This window comes from Macaca fascicularis, chromosome 11 (assembly GCF_037993035.2).
Source record: "Macaca fascicularis isolate 582-1 chromosome 11, T2T-MFA8v1.1".
NCBI classification, from domain to species: Eukaryota; Metazoa; Chordata; class Mammalia; order Primates; family Cercopithecidae; genus Macaca; species Macaca fascicularis.
Window position 1 is genome coordinate 14,660,199 of NC_088385.1, and position 17,280 is coordinate 14,677,478.

The following is a 17,280-nucleotide window of genomic DNA, read 5'->3' on the forward strand; positions in this document are numbered from 1 at the left end:
TTATTAAAATAAACACACTAGAAAATCACATTCCCAATCCAGAGGAATCCAATGGTGTCTTCGGCCTATTTGCAGTGAAAATGATTGTAAACCTATAGGGAGACATGGGAGGGGTTGCACACACACTGCCTTTGTTCCTCCTGATTTACTGGCTTTTTTTCCCCTATAGATACAGTCTCACTCTGTCACTCTATCGCCCAGGCTGAGCGTAGTGGGTTGATCATGGCTCACTGCAGCCCCAAACCCCTGGGCTCCAGCAATTCTCCCATTTCAGCTTCCCAACTAGCTGGGATTACACGCATGTACCACTACGCCCAGAAAAATTTTAAATTTTTTGTAGAGATGAGGTCTCGTTATGTTGCCCAGGCTGGTCTTGAACTCCTCCCGGGCTTTCAAGCAAGCCTACCGCCTCTGCCTCCCAAAACTTTGGGATTATAGGTATAAGCCACCACGCCCAGCCCTAATTTACAGGCACTTTATGTGATAAGATTTGATTTTGTCAGATGTTTTCCAGTTGGAAGAGATTATGGAAAATTAAAATATATCTGCCATTTGATAGTAGGAGAAACACTGAAATATTAAGCCACAGCTGAGTTCTGGCCTTAGTCCTTTTGAGGCTGCTCTGACAAACTTGCCATAGACCAGGTAGTTTATACCCAGTAGACACGGACTGCTCCACAGTTCTGGGGGCTGGGAAGATCAAGGCCCTGGCAGATGAGGCATCTGGTGAGGGCCCACTTTCTGGTTCATAGACAGCACCTTCTTGCTGTGTCTTCACTTGGTGAAAGGGTGAGGGGTCTCCCTCAGGCCTCTTTTAAAAGGGCACTAATCCCAATCACAAGGGTGGAGCCCCCAAGACCTAATCACCTCCCAAAGGTACCTTGGCAGTTAGGATTTCAACAGATGAATTTGGGGAGGACATGAAGATTCAGACCACAGCAGATCTCTATTTTCCCTTTATAGTGAAAGTGACTCAAGACAAGAAGATGCTTGCAAGGGAAAAAGACACTTCGCCACTTTTTGCTGCTTTGCCTAGAAACTAGAATCATCCTCTTTCAAATGCTTTAAAAATGAGCTAGATTATTCTCAGTCTACAGTAGGACACTGGTTTCTCAAGGTACTTATGATGCCTGGGATACTCATCTTCTCCACACCCCCTACCTCAGCCCGTCCTCTGGCAATACAGAATGCAGCCATGGCAAGATGGGGTGGGCAATAGAAGTGTCTGGACAGCTTCTGTTGTTAGAATGGAGTTCACACTCCAGGACTATGGTGTCATTGTTTTAAGAAGGAGGCCACTTGTCCTTTTCCAAAACACAATCAGTGACATACTACATTAATGTTTAAACACAGATAATACAGAAGAAAGGATACCATAAGGGATACTAAAGATTTAGGGTCGCTGTACGTTTAATGGTAGTTCCTTGAAAGATTAAGCTTCTGGAAAATGCCACATTTTTCTGCCGGTGTCTTCTGCTGTTCAAAGAGAATGCTGGAGTTCAGAAAAGGTACACTGAGCAGGTGTACTTTGTTCTGCAAAGCCCTAAGATTTTACGAACGTATACCCATTAACGAGTTTCTCTGAGACTAGAAATTGCAGTGGGAAGTGTGTCATAGCATGGGCTCTGGGGTCATACAGAGCCAAGAATCCTGTGTGTCATTCATAAGCTGTATCCTTCTGAGTAAATCATCAAACCCTCCCAGCCCCAGCTTCCTGGTCTATAAAATAGGAATAGCAACAGCACCTGCCTCATAAGGTGGCATAAGGGTCAGATGTAACCAGGCTTGTCGAAGCCACAGCACAGTACCCACAAATAGCACCCACTAAATACCGTTGTTATTTTTACTACTTTCTCTTCCCTCCCATTATCACTAATACAGTAATCCCGTAAAGTAAGTGCTGTTATTCCCACTTCATAAGTGAGGCAACGGAACCTCAGGAAGATTAACAAACATGTTCAGGGTGGCCCAACTGAATTCCCCTTGTAAATATACCCCCAGAGAAGGGTGTATGTCTTTCTCTGCAATGCAGATGTATTGGCTGTAATAATATTCTAAGTCTCTACTGGACACTCCCCTTTCAAATGTGCCAGGCCCAGGCCTCGCCCAAAGTGAAAAAGAAAGAACACTGTAGTGCAGGAGTCCAGAGTGCAAATCCCTGTGACCTCAGGCAAGTTATTTCAACCTCTCTGAGGATCAGAAATAATACAGGTAAAGTGCTGAGTTCATACTTGGCATTTAGTAATGGATCTTCCATCACCAGCCATTCTGACGAGTGCCTATAAAAAGTGCGCATTTCCAGAATCATGCAGTGAACACCTGGAAACTGATGTTGCTTCTCCTCATCTGGAGGCCAGTTAACCTTTAACTCAACCCAGAAGGCACACATCTGTCCCCAGCTACCTCTCCAGGTTCTGCTGGGGGGCAACCACACACCTTCATAGCACACATCCAGAAAGTCCTAGAACAAGGGGAAGGTGCACATCACGTCGTCGTTTTTTTTTTTTGTTTTTTTTTTTTTTTTTTTTGAGACAGAGTCTCGCTCTGTTGCCCAGGCCGGAGTGCAGTGACACGATCTCGGCTCACTGCAACTTCCGTCTCCTAGGTTCAGGCGATTCTCCTGCCTCAGCCTCCCAAGTAGCTGGGATTTCAGGCACACGCCACCATGCCTGGCTAATTTCTTGTATGTTTAGTACAGACGGGGTTTCACCACATTGGTCAGGCTGGTCTCAAACTCCTGGCCTCAAGTGATCCACCCGCCTCAGCCTCCCAAAGTGCTGGGATTACAGGCATAAGCCACCACACCCGGCCATGTCTTCTCCTTTAATTTACTAACCCACAGCTGAAAGCCAAGGCCCAACACCATGCCTAGGCCATATTAAATCACTTGACACTTAATAAATATCCATTGCCTGACTGAGTGTTCAAACATCAGTTCTGCAAATGGAGAAAGTGATTTTTGCACTGGGCTGCTTTCTGCCATGATCCATTGTATCAAAACATTTTTTAAAAGCCTCCAAAGTGTGATAGAATGAGCATATCTGTATTTCTTTTTAAAACCATGCTAGCCACAGTTCCCACAGAGTCACCAAGCCACATAATTTTTCTTTTCCCACCATTTTTCACTCCTCACTCGTTTTTGCTGTGTTTTTAGCCTACCCCAGCCTTCTCATCTTTATCCATCCGTCTCCCACCAACACCAGGATAATCTTTTCATCCCACTATTTTTTTACCACACAGCTCTCTCTGTAACATCAGGACCCTCTTTCCACCCTTTTCGCCTTCCAGGCTGCATTTAACACACATTCAGAGCCCGTTCATTCACAGTTAGAACTTACTTCCCGTCTTTCACATGGGCTTTGCCCAGGTTTAAGTTTGGGTCACGACTGTGGACTTCCGGGTCACTGTATCATCGTCTGTGGAGGGAGGCTGTTGCCTGGATCATCTCTGAGGCCTCCAGGGGGTCAAAGGTCACACAACAGGACCTCCCTCCCTCTCTCTGGGCCTTCATTCCTTCCCTGTAAAACAAGGAAGTTAGACAATCAGTCAACCCAAGCTAGGCAGAAGCAGTTGCTGGATTGTTTTTTGATTCTTCTGGTTAGTGACTCAACAAGAAACGTTTTCAACAGTGTTTTCTTGCCCTTTTCCTCTGTAGACTGTAGACTGCTTTGGGATTACGTCTATCAGTTGCTTTCTGACAGCCGGTACGAAAACTTCATCCGATGGGAGGACAAAGAATCCAAAATATTCCGGATAGTGGATCCCAACGGACTGGCTCGACTGTGGGGAAACCATAAGGTAAAAGGGCAGCAGATATCTGCTCCATAAACTAGTGCTGAAATGAAGTCTTTATCCCTGGATTGGAGGATAATCGTCTATCTTCTGCTTTTTACATCTGCCCATACTTATTTAGTTTATTCCTTGCTAGGCAAGCAATTAGGCAGTTGCAAAGGGAAGGAAATAATTAAAGATGCATCTTTCCATTTGTTCCTGAGACCAGGTGCCCGTTAACTCACATATCCTGGTTTACTGGGCTGCATCATGAGTGACTCTTGTTTCCACTCCCCTTGACCTGATCCCGCCACCTCCACTGTTGTTAGGAACTGGGTAAAAGGGAAGTACGGCAAGACTCTGTGACTCACAGGGGACCTTTGGGAAGTGCCACTTCTTTTCTGCTCAGTTAGAAACTCCCATGTTCCCCAAAGCCCATTTCTTCATAGGAAATACTTACATTCTGGCTGTAAAACATCCCCTTTATAAGCAAGCGATGCAAGAAGTTTGCCCCACAATTTTCCAAACTGAGAGGAGGGAATGGCATTGAATAAAGTCTTTTGCAGTAAGGAAGACTGCTCAAGTGTGGAGATGTAAAAAGTGGGTAGCCGTGATCCAGGCCAGCCGATAGGTGGACCTGAAGCAAAGCCTGATGTTGGCACGGTGGTGGCACAACCTCAATCTGCTGAGTGAGAAGGCAGAGAGGCCCAGCCAGGTGTGCCCAGACCTGCAGCCTTCTAAGAAGGCAGTGGGTAATGCAGACCATGACCAAATATGGCAAGGCCCCACTGACAGATACTTCCATGTGTGAGTCACTGAGAAAAATCCCTCTGCTACTCCCACATTGTACCATTGCCTCAGGCCCAGAACCACTGTATTCTTGCTTCCACAACAGGAATTTAAACAAAAAAATTGTCTTCCTTAAAACGACAGACCAGAAACACAAGTTTGAGAAAAGGTCATTGCAACAAAAAAAAAGAAATGCTGTGTGGGTCAGAAGGTGAAGGGTGACCCAGAGATAGGGGGAACCTGCAGGAAATTCCTTAGGCGGAGCAGAGAGCAGTCTTGGGAAAAGGAAATAAGGGAGGCTGCTATGGGATCTGTTTTATTAGCTAGGGCTCCAGGACTTCGGACAAAGGGTGATTCACCTTAGGAGTAAACCTTGGTGACAGGGAATATAAAAAGCTAAACGGTGGGGACAGATGTGCCTGGAAGGCAGCAGATTAGCAGGTAGCTTCCCAAACTGGCAGGGCCACAGGCAGCAGCTGAAGAGCTTTTATTTTAATAGCTCCCCCAGTGCCTTTTCTGAGGTTCATTTCATTGTGTCTTTGTGCTTTTTTTCTCCCTTCCTCCTTTGAACAAACAGAACAGAACAAACATGACCTATGAGAAAATGTCCAGAGCCCTGCGCCACTACTACAAACTAAACATTATCAGGAAGGAGCCAGGACAAAGGCTTTTGTTCAGGTAGCACTTCCTTTTTCTCCTTTCCTTCTTTTGGGAGGATGCTGTTTTCTTTAAAGAACGGGGAGTGGGGGGAGACTGTTAAGATCTCTACCTGCCTATCGGATACCCAAAGCCAATCATTGCTACAAACTGGATACCAGGTACTGGTTTGTTAGGATTTAAGGAAATTATTTTTTTTAACTTATGTCTGTCCTGTAATAAAGCCAAAACTAAATGAAGAGAATCTGACTCACCTTTAAAATAACGCAGTGATCAAATAATATTATGTAGCATTAAAGTCCGGTGTAGTTAAAAGCACAAAGTCAATGGCAAAACAAGGAATTAACCCTAGACTTCCAGGTTACCAACCCTGTAAGGCAACTTTCTGAACCAGTATTTGTCAAAATGCAGGTAATGACCCACAGTGAGTCACGAAATAGATTGAATGGGTCCATCACAGCTTTTTTTTTTAATGAAATAAAAATAGGATAGGATAGAGCTGAAAATGCCAGACTGCATCACATGTAGCAAGAATGACAGTTGATTCATGAAAATGTTGTTCCAGGTGTGTATGTACATGATGAGTCATGATGTAAAATACATTTCTATTTCTTATAATGCATCATAGTCAGAAAAGTCTACAAGCTGCTGTACTAGAATTTTTCTTTCCAGAATTCCTCATAATGAGTTATCCTCATAGATAACCAGTTAGCCTGCCACATAGATGGTGATTCCAAGTACTATGCAAGAGAGGAGAAAGAATTAGAAGAAGGAGGGATCTGAAGGACCAGTCAGGAGATGTAGAAGTAGACCTCTGGTGCTGGTGTAGTAGTCATTAGTGGGGCCAAGTGCAGGTTGGTAGAAGTGACATCAACAAACACAACCTTGGGTGATGGGTTTTGGCAGGTGGGACAGAAGAGAGTGACAGATGGGGCTAGAGATGTAGATTGTGAATTATCTGTATACAGGTAGGAAGTGATACCTACCTGTATGTATCAGATGAACAGATGAGCATGTATGAACAGATGAGCTCGCTGATACGATTAATTTATTGGAAAGAGCGGAGAACCTGGTCTTTAGCATTGGGAAGGAATGGTAACTTAGGAATAGTAAAAGCAATTAAGATCTTCAAAAGAAATGAGAAAGGCTATTCAAGAAAGGGAAACAGAATAGAAGGAATAAAAAAAAGAACGCTCCCTTCTCTGGCTCTACTGATGCCTTTTCTTCATCCTTCAACCTAAATGCAGTCCTTGGCTCCCTTTGTTCCCACTCTATACCTTTTTTGTGGATGAATTGATCCCAACACACAACTTCATTTATCACCTCAGTGGTTAGGCTCTTAAATCTCTACATCCAACTCTAAAATCTCCCTGAAATTCCAAATTTGAATGTCCAAGAGTTTATTGTAGGCTGTGTCCACTTAAGTGTCACATTTAAGTATTTCAGACATGACACCCTCAAAACAGAAACTCATCTCAGATTAGAAATTCCACCCAGAGGCCGGGCGTGGTGGCTAATGCCTGTAATCCCAGCACTTTGGGAGGCCGAGGTGGGCGGATCACAAGGGCAAGAGATCGAGACCATCCTGGCCAACATGGTAAAACCCCATCTCTACTAAAAACACAAAATTAGCTGGGCGTAGTACCATACACCTGTAGTCCCAGCTACTTGGGAGGCTGAGGCAAGAGAATTGCTTGAACCCGGGCGGCGGAGGTTGCAGTGAACCGAGATCGCGCCACTGCACTCCAGCCTGGCAACAGTGTGAGACTCCATCTCAAGAAAAAAAGAAAAAATAAATTCCACCCAGAATTATTGAATTCTTTACTCATCAGAGGCATCACTGCTGTTTGAAGCAACCAACTTTGAAACTAGAGTTCCCTTTGACTTTTCCTGTATCCCAGTCATTGTGCTAGATTGACCATTGGCTCTTCAGCACCATTCCCACTCTATTCTGTGTTGCAGAGGCTAGAAGCCTGGGAACTACATTTCCCAGGGCTTGTTGCCAGAAGGTCCCAGGTTGGAGTCTTTCAATGACAAGCAGTTTCATGAGATCTGGGAGATGAGAAAAAGGTAAAGGCTTCCCCGGCAGTGGAAGCTGATGTCTGGACTTCATGATTCGCATCGGGATTCACTTAACAATGTCTTTCTGTCTCTGGTCCACTCCTCTGCCTCATGAAACCATAATACAAACTGTCAGCTGCCCTACAACACTAATACGATTCCTTTAACTTTTGCCTTTTTAATACCTATACCCTCAAGGCTCAACCTCAAGTCTATTGCCCTGAATAAGCCTTCTTCGGCTGCTCCAACACACATAGCTATCATCTTCCATCATCGCTTGGGTTCCCTTGGGCCCCCAAGGGATATGATTTGCTTTTGCTTTTTTCTTTTCTTTTCTTTCCTTTTTTTTTTTTTTTTTTTAGACAAAGTCTTTCTCTGTCACCCAGGCTATAGCACAGTGGCACAATCTCAACTCACCGGAACCTCCACCTCCTGAATTCAAGCAATTCTCATAATAATCATGCCTCAGCCTCCCTAGTAGCTGGGATTACAGGTGCCTGCCACCATGCCTGGCTAATTTTTGTATTTTTAGTGGAGACAGGGTTTCGCCATGTTGGCCACTCTTGTCTCGAACTCCTGGCTTCAAGTGATCTGCCCACCTTGGCCTCCCAAAGTGCTTGGGTTACAGATGTGAGCCACTGTGCCTGGCCAACTTGTTTGTTTTTCTAGAGACTCTGTTGCCCAGGCTGGAGTGCAGTGGTGTGGTCATAGCTCACTGAAGCCTCAAACTCTGGGCTCCAGCAATCCTCCTGCCTCAGCCTCCGGAGTAGCTAGAGCAACTACATGATTTATATTTTTAATACAGGTTGAGTATCCCTTATCTGGAATGCCTGGGACCAGAAGTGTTTCCAATTTTTGGATTAGGGATGCTCAGCCTGTAATTAACATGTGTGAAGCCCTTCTCTCCGACAACTAGATTATAAGCTCCTAGAAGGTAGAGGGTTCTATTTTTTATCATTCTGTATTACACCTTTCAATAAATGCTTGTTGACAGCCTGGTGTGGAATATCAGAAGCTTAATATGGGACAGTCGTCAAAAGAAGAAAGGGGTAGTTTGGGGGGCCAAGCACAGCACATCTGTGGAGCTGGCTGAGAGGGGTTCCTTGTTGACTTCGGATGTGGAGGGAGAAATTTTAGTTAGGGGATAAAAGAGGAGAAAGACTGCAGATGCTACAGATCATACTGCTGGAGAAGTTTGCCAACAATGAGCAGGAAAAGCAGTAGTAGCCAGAAGATTGATAGGCTTCCAACAAAAGATCTTCAGTAAGAGAAAGGAATAGTGCTCTTCGTGAGGGAGAGATGAGTCCTTTTTGAGGAAATGAATGTTAGAAGCCAGACTTGACACAAAATGAAGGTTTCTTGGTGTAAGACCTAGTATGTAATCAAGTGAGGTGTTGAATTGTGAGTACTCTTCACAAGATGTTTCAGTGTTGAAGATGGATGTTTAAGTGTTGAAATCATGGACTAGTGCCATTAAGCAGCTCTTTGATGAGGAGGCAGAACACAAAGAATGAGTAGGACTCAACTCGTGAGAAGAGTCAGGAGGGCTCCAGATAAGGGAAAAGCTAAAGATGTGTAGGAGAGCGTGTGCCATGATTTATACAAGAGCCTAGACCACTAGACTGCAGTGGGTTCATACTGGTGAACAGTGGAAAATAAGAGCTTCCTAGGTAAAGATGGTAGAAGAACCCGATGAGCAGAGCAAAAGGATGTACCCTTGACTTGTTGAGTGGTCCTTGTAGGCTTTTGCACATGGATGAATGAGAGAAAATGTAAGTTCTAAGATAGTGGTACAGGGCAGAGTATATGGGGAGAGAAAAGTATGCAGGCACAGAGGGGGGACTGGAAAGGGTGCCCCTACAGTGCAGGCGGAATATCTGCAACCAGGCTGCCTTCCTGAGCCATTGTAAATCATGGTCGAAACATGTCATTGATGTCACTTCCAGTTTAACCCATTGAACAGGAAGATGAGGCTTGCTGTACACCCCAGTTGCAAAGGTAGACAGACCAACGAAGGTTCATTGCTGTCATTTTGGGTGAATCCGTGATAACGTTGTAAAAGATTCTCTCTTTTTTTGCCTTTCTAATTTTCCAGAAGCTCCACTAAGTTGTCCTATTGTCAGCATTTTTCACTTAACATTTAACTATATCCTTTGAAATGTAAGTTTTGAATACCATTTCCTGGGCTCACAGTCTGGAATGGAAGTGGATATACAGCTCTCGTGAGTCTGTAAAATCTAATCCTGTAAAAGAAAGAAACATATATACATGGTCTGGACAAAGGCTTTCCTGTATGGTCATGCAGTAATACACCACACGGTCCCAAAGGGTGCTCACTACCTCACAGACATCCTAGACTTTTTTTTTTTTTAAATAATTAGGATTTCACTTTGTCACCCAAGTTAGAGTACAGTGGCATGATCATAGCTCACTGCAGCCTCAACCTCCTGGGCTTAAGGGATTCTCCCACCTCAGCCTCCCAAGTAACTAGGACTACAGGTGCACACCACCATACCCAGGTTGTTGTGTTTCGTTTTGGTTTTTTGTTTTTTTTTTTTTTTGGTAGAGGTGGGGTCTCGCTATGTTGCCCAAGCTGGTCTCAAACTCCCTAGGTTCAAGTTGTCTTCCCACCTTGGCCTCCCAGTGCACTAGGATTATAGGCCTGAGCTACCATGCCTGGCCCTAGTCTTTTTAAATAATCATTTTGCCACTTTTTAGACAGAGAAAGGGGTACCTTTTCCTAATTTGCACTAAGTTAGCGTTAATCTCGGGGTTCAGTAGCTCTCCAGCTGTATAAGATGATGGAGACTTTATACACAGGCTAGAGTTCAGAGTGAAGACGGCTTTAGGAAAATGGAATCTCTTAACTCCTCCACTTCTTCCAAAGGTTTATGAAAACCCCAGATGAAATCATGAGTGGCCGAACAGACCGTCTGGAGCACCTGGAGTCCCAGGAGCTGGATGAACAAATATACCAAGAAGATGAATGCTGAAGGAACCAACAGTCCACCTCAGCGGGCCAGCAGCCCAGGGAGCCCCTGCACACCAGGATTGCTGGAGGTGTGACGGAGCAGGCGGGCTGAGGAGAGTGGAAAAGGAAGCGACCCAGAAATGGCAGGGACACTTCTCTTGCAGACGAAGAGGGACCCTGGAGCACCTTGGACAAACCACCCAAAGGCGGGGCTGGAATTCTGGCAGAGGGCATGAGCCTGGGACTCGCATGTCACGTTTCCTTCTCATTTGGAATCTCCATCTGTAATTCCTCACCCTCACCCTTCCACCGTTGTTAGTTTCATGGTGTTTTTGTTTTTATTTTAAGAACATGCAGTTTGACTCTTCATCATTCATCTAGGGGAAGACATCCGATGTTGTTTTCCTATGGAAATATATATCTATTATATATATATTTTTTGCAAACCTCACAAAGTGCGGCAAGCCCAGCTGGTCAGGAAAGAGAATACTTGCAGAGCGGTTCAGGTTCCTCTTTTTCCTGCCACATGGATCAGGTTTGTTCCTGTTACTGTTGGGTCTTGGCTGAAAAAAAAAAAAAAAAAAAATGCTTTTAAAAAAGATAAAATGAAAAGGAGAGCTCTCTTTTTCTCTCTCTTGCTCTGTTCTTCCCTTGGTCCCCTCTGTCCTCCCTCCCTGCCTGCTGTTGCGATTCAGATGCCTTCTGACAGAGTTCAGCCTCTTGGAGAGTCTTGGGGATTGTTGGCACCTAAACAGGATCAGTGACCTGGGTGCTTTGTGGCCAGCAGTACAGAATCAAACCCACATCCCAGCATTTGGCCACCCATCTGAGGGAGGCCAAAATCATCACAGATGCTGCTGTACTGCAGACAGATACATGCTAGTCCAGAGAGCCACCCCTGAGATGACTGTGAGAACCACGCATCTAAGGCGTAAGATAAGGACGGAAGGCCGTCCAAGTTACTTGGAAGGCCTCGGCAGTTGGGATTAGCTTGGGAGCGCTGCAAAGTGGAAAATATGAAAAGACCACACAGGCCCAGCAGTCTAGAAACTGGGCAAAAATCTTCTGCAGTGGAGATTTATTTTTCCAAAGCAGGTAGCAGAGGCTGGTGAGGAAAGATCCTCTCTGCTCCATTCCAAAGGCCATCTTGCCGTCAGTTTCATGCCTTCGCCTGATTTTTTTTTTTTTTTTCAGTTCCTAGCCTTTTTTAAAGTTTCCTGGTCTCCACTGGACACAGAGCATTGGAGACGGAGGATCCCAAAGGGCAGTCTCAGTTGCAATCAGTGTTTGCCCAGCCTGGGCAGACAGGAAATTCCTCGGATCCATTACTTTTCTTTCTTTCATAGCTATGTCTCAGAAAGGACCCATTTGTGGCTCTTTTTCACCTCAAAATAAGATCGATGGTATCTTGTAAAATGAGGGTAGTGCCACTTAGTATTTTTGATGATAACAGATATTTTTAGAAAGCTGTTTTAGATTTCTTTTTTTTTTTCCTTTTCTAGCCATCTAAATTGACTCTTCCAATATAGGTCTCAGAAATCCAATATTTGGAATACAATTTCTTTTAATCCAGATTAGATCTGCCTTACAAAGCACCCCCTCCTCGTTCCCCTCTGTTTCCTCCACTCAGCTGGGGGAGCAACTCACAGCTCCTCCAGGATACGTATGTGCCCTCAGCAGCAGCTCCCAGGGAAGTTACCAGACCCCCAGGCTTCTCCCCAGCCTTTTCTGAGTTGAGTCAGACCCGTAGAGTTTGGGTCACACAGGCAAGAGGAATTTTCCCTGGGCCTTACTGACAAGGACACCAACCTAGGGTGCGAACAGATGGACTGTGGTTCAAGGACACTGGAATTGAACTGATCAAGGCTCTCTTCAGCCTTGGTCTGTCCCTGCCTCTTATCAGAGCACAGGTAGACACACGGGCGTAGCCACCCCACTTCTACTGTCACAGGTGCCCCACCATTTGACCTTCCAGGAGGTCAGGGGCCTTCTATGTGAGGTGAGCGGGTCTCAGTCTGCTTGAATGGTGATGAGGTTCTGCCAGATTTCAGCACACTGCAGGTGTCTTTTGAGAGCGTTCAGTAGGACATGGTGATCCCTAATTCAGCCTCTAAGATGACTGGTATTTGATCTCAAATGCAGAGATTAAGCCAAATACCTGATGTATTATGAAAGCCACTGATTTTAAGAATGGAGAGAAAGGGATTTGTACTGCATCCCTCTGTATGAATATGAAATCAGAGACCAGGGCATGATGTTGCTCGGGTTAGAGCCTCTCAGTCTGGCCTCTTCACCCAAGTGCAAGAACTCAGTCTCTTACTGCTCAAAGAATCTTACAGTTGAATTACGGAAGGAAATTCCCTTTTGCCCCAAGAGTTTCTATATTTAAAGCAATATCCCAGGAGAATAAGTTAGACTTAGGATGATACCTTCAGCCACTTGAAGAAGAAATAGAAGGCACTCATTCCAATATAGTCTTTATTTCCCATTCAGATACAGGTTGAGCATCCCTAATCTGAACAGTTAAAACCCCCAAATGCCCCAAAATCCAAAACTTCTTGAATGCTATGACACCATCAGTGGAAAATTCCACACCTAACACCTTTGCTTTCTTCTGGTTCAATGTACACAAATTGTTTTATATAGAAAATTATTTCAAATATCATAAGATTACCTTCAGGGCTATGTGTATAAAGTATATATGAGCCATAAGTGAATTTTGTGTTTAGACTTTGTGTCCATCCCCAAGATTTCTCATATATATACAAATATTCCAAGATACAAAAAAATTTAAAAATTCAAGACCCAGAACACTTCTGGTCTCAAGCATTTCAGGTAAGGGATATCCATCTGTACTACCAATAATGATTTTGTAATCCCCCTAACTGCAAATGTCCTCTTCATTTGTTCTTTATGAGAAGACCTGGGTAGTGCCAGCACCTAGATACAGTATTTACACCCTGCAGACCCTAAAGATTTCAGATTGAATTTAGCAAACCTTGATGAAGTACTTGCTGGACACAGTGAGGCACCCAAAGCTCAATCAGCCATAATCCCTGCTTTCAGAGTTTAGATTGTACTTGCCTAATCCACCCAGCATGAAATTTCTCATTTCAACACTAAGGACTAGGGGTGTTGTCAGGAGACAAATCGGAAGTCAGGAGAGGAAAATGCAAAGGAGAGCTGCCATGTGATGGATCTGTACTCTCACTTGGGTCTTGAAGTTCTCATTCCTACATCTCAAGCTAGCCAGGCCGTCTCCTCTGTATCAGAAGAAAGCACTGGTAGTTGGCTAGACTGGCTATGTTGAAGGTAACATGAACTCTAAGATCTTGACCCAAGGCGACTTGGTCTTGCTTAAGGTGGCATCACCCATGTTCCAAATCATTTGGGGAGGTGAGGGCATCCCCACAGAAAAAGAGGAATGACAGACCAATGGATTTTTCTCCTTTCAATAGTATGTTTGGAACCCTCTTATCCAGTGTCTCTTGATACTGATCTCTTGTGCAAATGAGAATGTCGCTTTAGCTGAAATTCAAATGGCTGTGACAATTTACTGAAATGATGAAGTAAACCACCATTCCCACCTTTTACTGCCTAGGCTCCAAGTCTGAATACATTTTTGAAATAGGAACTCCCTTTTGCAAAAAAGAAACCTGGGGGTCAGGGAGGTGAAGTGACTTGCCCTAGGAGCAGACAGCATGCCAAGAACGGAATTAGGATCAGGATCCAGCCTGGGCTTACCCTATCTGGCCCATTCCCACCCAGGAAACTGAAGATAAAAGATTTGGGAAAACACATCAAGAAGAAGGGGCAGTTTTCTTTGCCCAAGCATTTGGTGCTAGTCAGAGGCTGTTCACTCTCTCCTGCTCCTCTTTGGAGTAGAAATAAAGGCTGTGACACAAGGAAGCCAGTGGGGTGGGAGGGGGGCACAATAATCCCTGCCTAAAACCCACAGAAGACTAACCTGATACTCTTGACCCAACTGCATCAACACTAAACAACTGCAGACCCCCTGAATCTTTCACACATGCCAAGTGAACGTTCTTGATGATTTCTCTTTGTGACTGCAACCACCTGCAAACCAGAACGAATCTAGAATTTCCTCCCCCCCCCCCCTTTTTGTTTAGTTTCTAATCTCTTGTTTATGAGGTGTGGGGTTTATAAGGGACTGAATCAAATGAATGTAACAAAAAAGAAAACAAAAAAACAAAAAAAAATGCCTTTTCTCAGGGCCAGTGAGTTGCAAATAATTTTTAAAGAAAAGCCTATAATTACATCATCTCAATAAATTTTTTATAAAAAAAAAAAAAAAAAAGTCCAGAGTCTCTGTTTTTAATAATATGAAATGCAGTCAGACAAGGTGCTCTGATGAGGTAAATCCTGTCTCCACTCAATTATGGCATAAAGGGCAGTCAATGGTTTTTCTGTGGCAGGAAGCCTCCACTGCAGAGCAGTCTGCAGGCGATCTTTAGACAAGTGGCACCGGAAAAGTCAGAGTGAACCATTCCGATCTGAGCAGCTGCCACAGGTGGAAACATTGCCAAGAGGAACCCCAATCAGAGATGCTTGGGACCCATGCTGTGGTGAAGGTTTATTAGCTCACCGAGAACTTAGCAATGCCTGGTCCTCACACAATAGAATTGCCCCTTAAATCTGCTGAGATCAGGGGTCTAAGCCTACAAGGTGATGAAGGCGTAAGGGCTGGGATAGATCCTATGACTAAATACAGGACTGTAATGACCTAGAAAGTCATCACACCGCTCAGAGCCAGCCCACATGCTCAGAATGTCCCAGCCAACCTGGCCAACAGAGCCACCCGCCAACCAGTGGGCACTTGGGAGTTCAAGATCAAACATTCTGCACTTGACCAGAACTATCTGCCATCAGAGGTGGGTGGAAACAAGGGGAAGAATGAAAAACGAAGCAAATGCGTTGCTGTTGAGCAAATTGGACACAGGTTCGAAATGTCTAAGAAATCGACGGTCTTAGAAAATGCTGTTAGTTTACTTTTGTATTTAGGTTAACCCAGTTACTCTGTATCCCCTGAGAATGATTGCTGAAATTTGGCCCTATATTCTGTATGATCAGAGCACAGTATCAAATAAGGGTCTAGATATTTTTTTGTGGTGCTAAAAATGCATTCGAAGCTACTATTTCTATAATGCAGCATTAGAGAACTGCTAGAAATGCAAATTATCAGTTCCCACCCCATAAACGGAATCAGAAACTTTGGAGCAGGGGCTGAGCAGTATGTTTTAACAAGCACTCTGGGTGATTCTGATGCACACTGAAGTCTGAGAGCCACTGCTACCAATTTCTTCATCTTAGTGTGAAAGAGAGCGTGTAGCAATTTAAACAATAAACTCAAAATAATTGATGACAACTAATTTGCATTAATAGTACTCACACACAATAACACCGCATTTTCCTAATGGTAGATATAGTGTGGAATGAGGCTAAGTGGACACAGAATCACATACCAAAGTCATCGTCTTGTTTTCTCCAAACCTTTTAAGCAATCAGTTTGCTTGTAAAGATGAGCTGTTTTAAAGGGTAACTCTAACAGCTGACCTGCCCTTGCAAATCAGAGCACAGCAATTTATCCACTTATGCCCACTTATCTGCCTAACCAGCCTGATCTAAAAAGAAAAATAAAAGGATCATTCTCATCTGCTAAGTGACCTTGGCTATCTGTACCCGGAATTATTAAGCAGAGCCTGGATGAGCATTTAACCAGGGCATTTGCAGAGGACTCTAGAACCGCTGGGCTAGACCAGTGCCTCTCAAACCTGAAAGTGCTTATGGATCATCAGATGATCTCAGGAAAAAAAGCAGATTTTGCTTCAGTAGTATATTGTGAATTCTGGACAGAAGATCTATTCTTCTACCCTACTCTCTGGGTGGGGCTTGAGGTTCTGCACTGTTGTTGTTGTTGTTGTTTTTTGAGACAGAGTCTCACTCTGTCACCCAGGCTAGAGTGCAGTGGCGCGATCTCGGCTCACTGCAAGCTCCACCTCCCAGGTTCAAGCAATTCTCTTTCTCAACCTCCCGAGTAGCTGGGATTACAGGCACCCACCACCATGCTTGGCTAATTTTTTTGTATTTTTAGTAGAGATGGTGTTTCACCATGTTAGCCAGGATGGTCTCAATCTCCTGACCTCGTGATCCACCCGCCGTGGCCTCCCGAAGTGCTGGGATTACAGGTGTGAGCCACTGCGCCCGGCCGAGAGTCTGCACTTCTAACAAGCTCCAGGTAGTGCTGATGGTGCTGGTCCAGGGACCACACTTTGAGTAGTGAGAGGGCAGTCTCCCTTCAGACCCCGAAATGCTGACTGTAATGCAAAACTGACCGAACCCCTCTCTTTGTTGTTTTCCTCTGTTAATTCTTCCCTAGAATGGTCCCTGGGCCCAGTCCTGCTCTGTGAGACGTTTGCTTGTTCCCTTTCAGGGCAGCATCAAGAGTAAACAACATGATCAAAAGCCTCTTCACCAAGTGAAGGAACAGCTAGCTATTCATGTCCTGGACCTTCATACGGACATTCATGACCAGATGCCTCATGGTCATCATTCTTGTGGGAAGCAATGAGAATTCCAAGCATCGTTGTCTCTCAGCCTCTAGCAAGACCGGTCTTGATTGCTGAAAGCAGATAGAACGCTAACAGTGCCATTCTTGATGTTCTAAATGGATAGAGAGGATGGATGAGCAGATCTTCCATCCAAACAGTCCAAGGTGTTGATATTAAAATCAGTTAATCCTGTTTGTTAGGACTTAACAGATTCACTGTTTTCTTATTTTTTTAAATTAAGGCCTTCAGTCTCTGCCAGATTCAGACGGTAGATTTCTGTTAGTAAAAACCACTGAGGAACGTCTGCTTAATCTTGTCTGAGACCATAGAAGACTATTTCCTCTCCCCAAACCCTCTTAGTAATGGCCTCCTGGAGTCCTCTGAGAGGTTCATGCCTTTTCCCTCAACCAGAATTTTGGTCATTAGATCCCATATCAGATCATCCACCTGAGTTGACATTTG

The 17,280-nt window shown here is 44.5% G+C and overlaps 1 protein-coding gene across 4 annotated transcripts in view; it reads left to right on the forward strand.

Annotated features, from left to right (window-relative positions):
* ETV6 (ETS variant transcription factor 6) overlaps positions 1–10,855 on the forward strand; it is a 245,414-nt gene extending 234,559 nt beyond the window's left edge. For all 4 annotated transcript variants that reach the window (XM_005570165.5, XM_005570166.5, XM_015430391.4 and 1 more), the window contains 3 exons: positions 3,656–3,798; positions 5,138–5,238; positions 10,166–10,855. In XM_005570165.5, coding sequence (XP_005570222.2) covers positions 3,656–3,798; positions 5,138–5,238; positions 10,166–10,271 — 350 coding nt within the window. In that variant the 3' untranslated portion in view covers positions 10,272–10,855. The remainder of the gene's footprint in view (positions 1–3,655; positions 3,799–5,137; positions 5,239–10,165) is intronic.
* Positions 10,856–17,280: the final 6,425 nt, after the last annotated feature.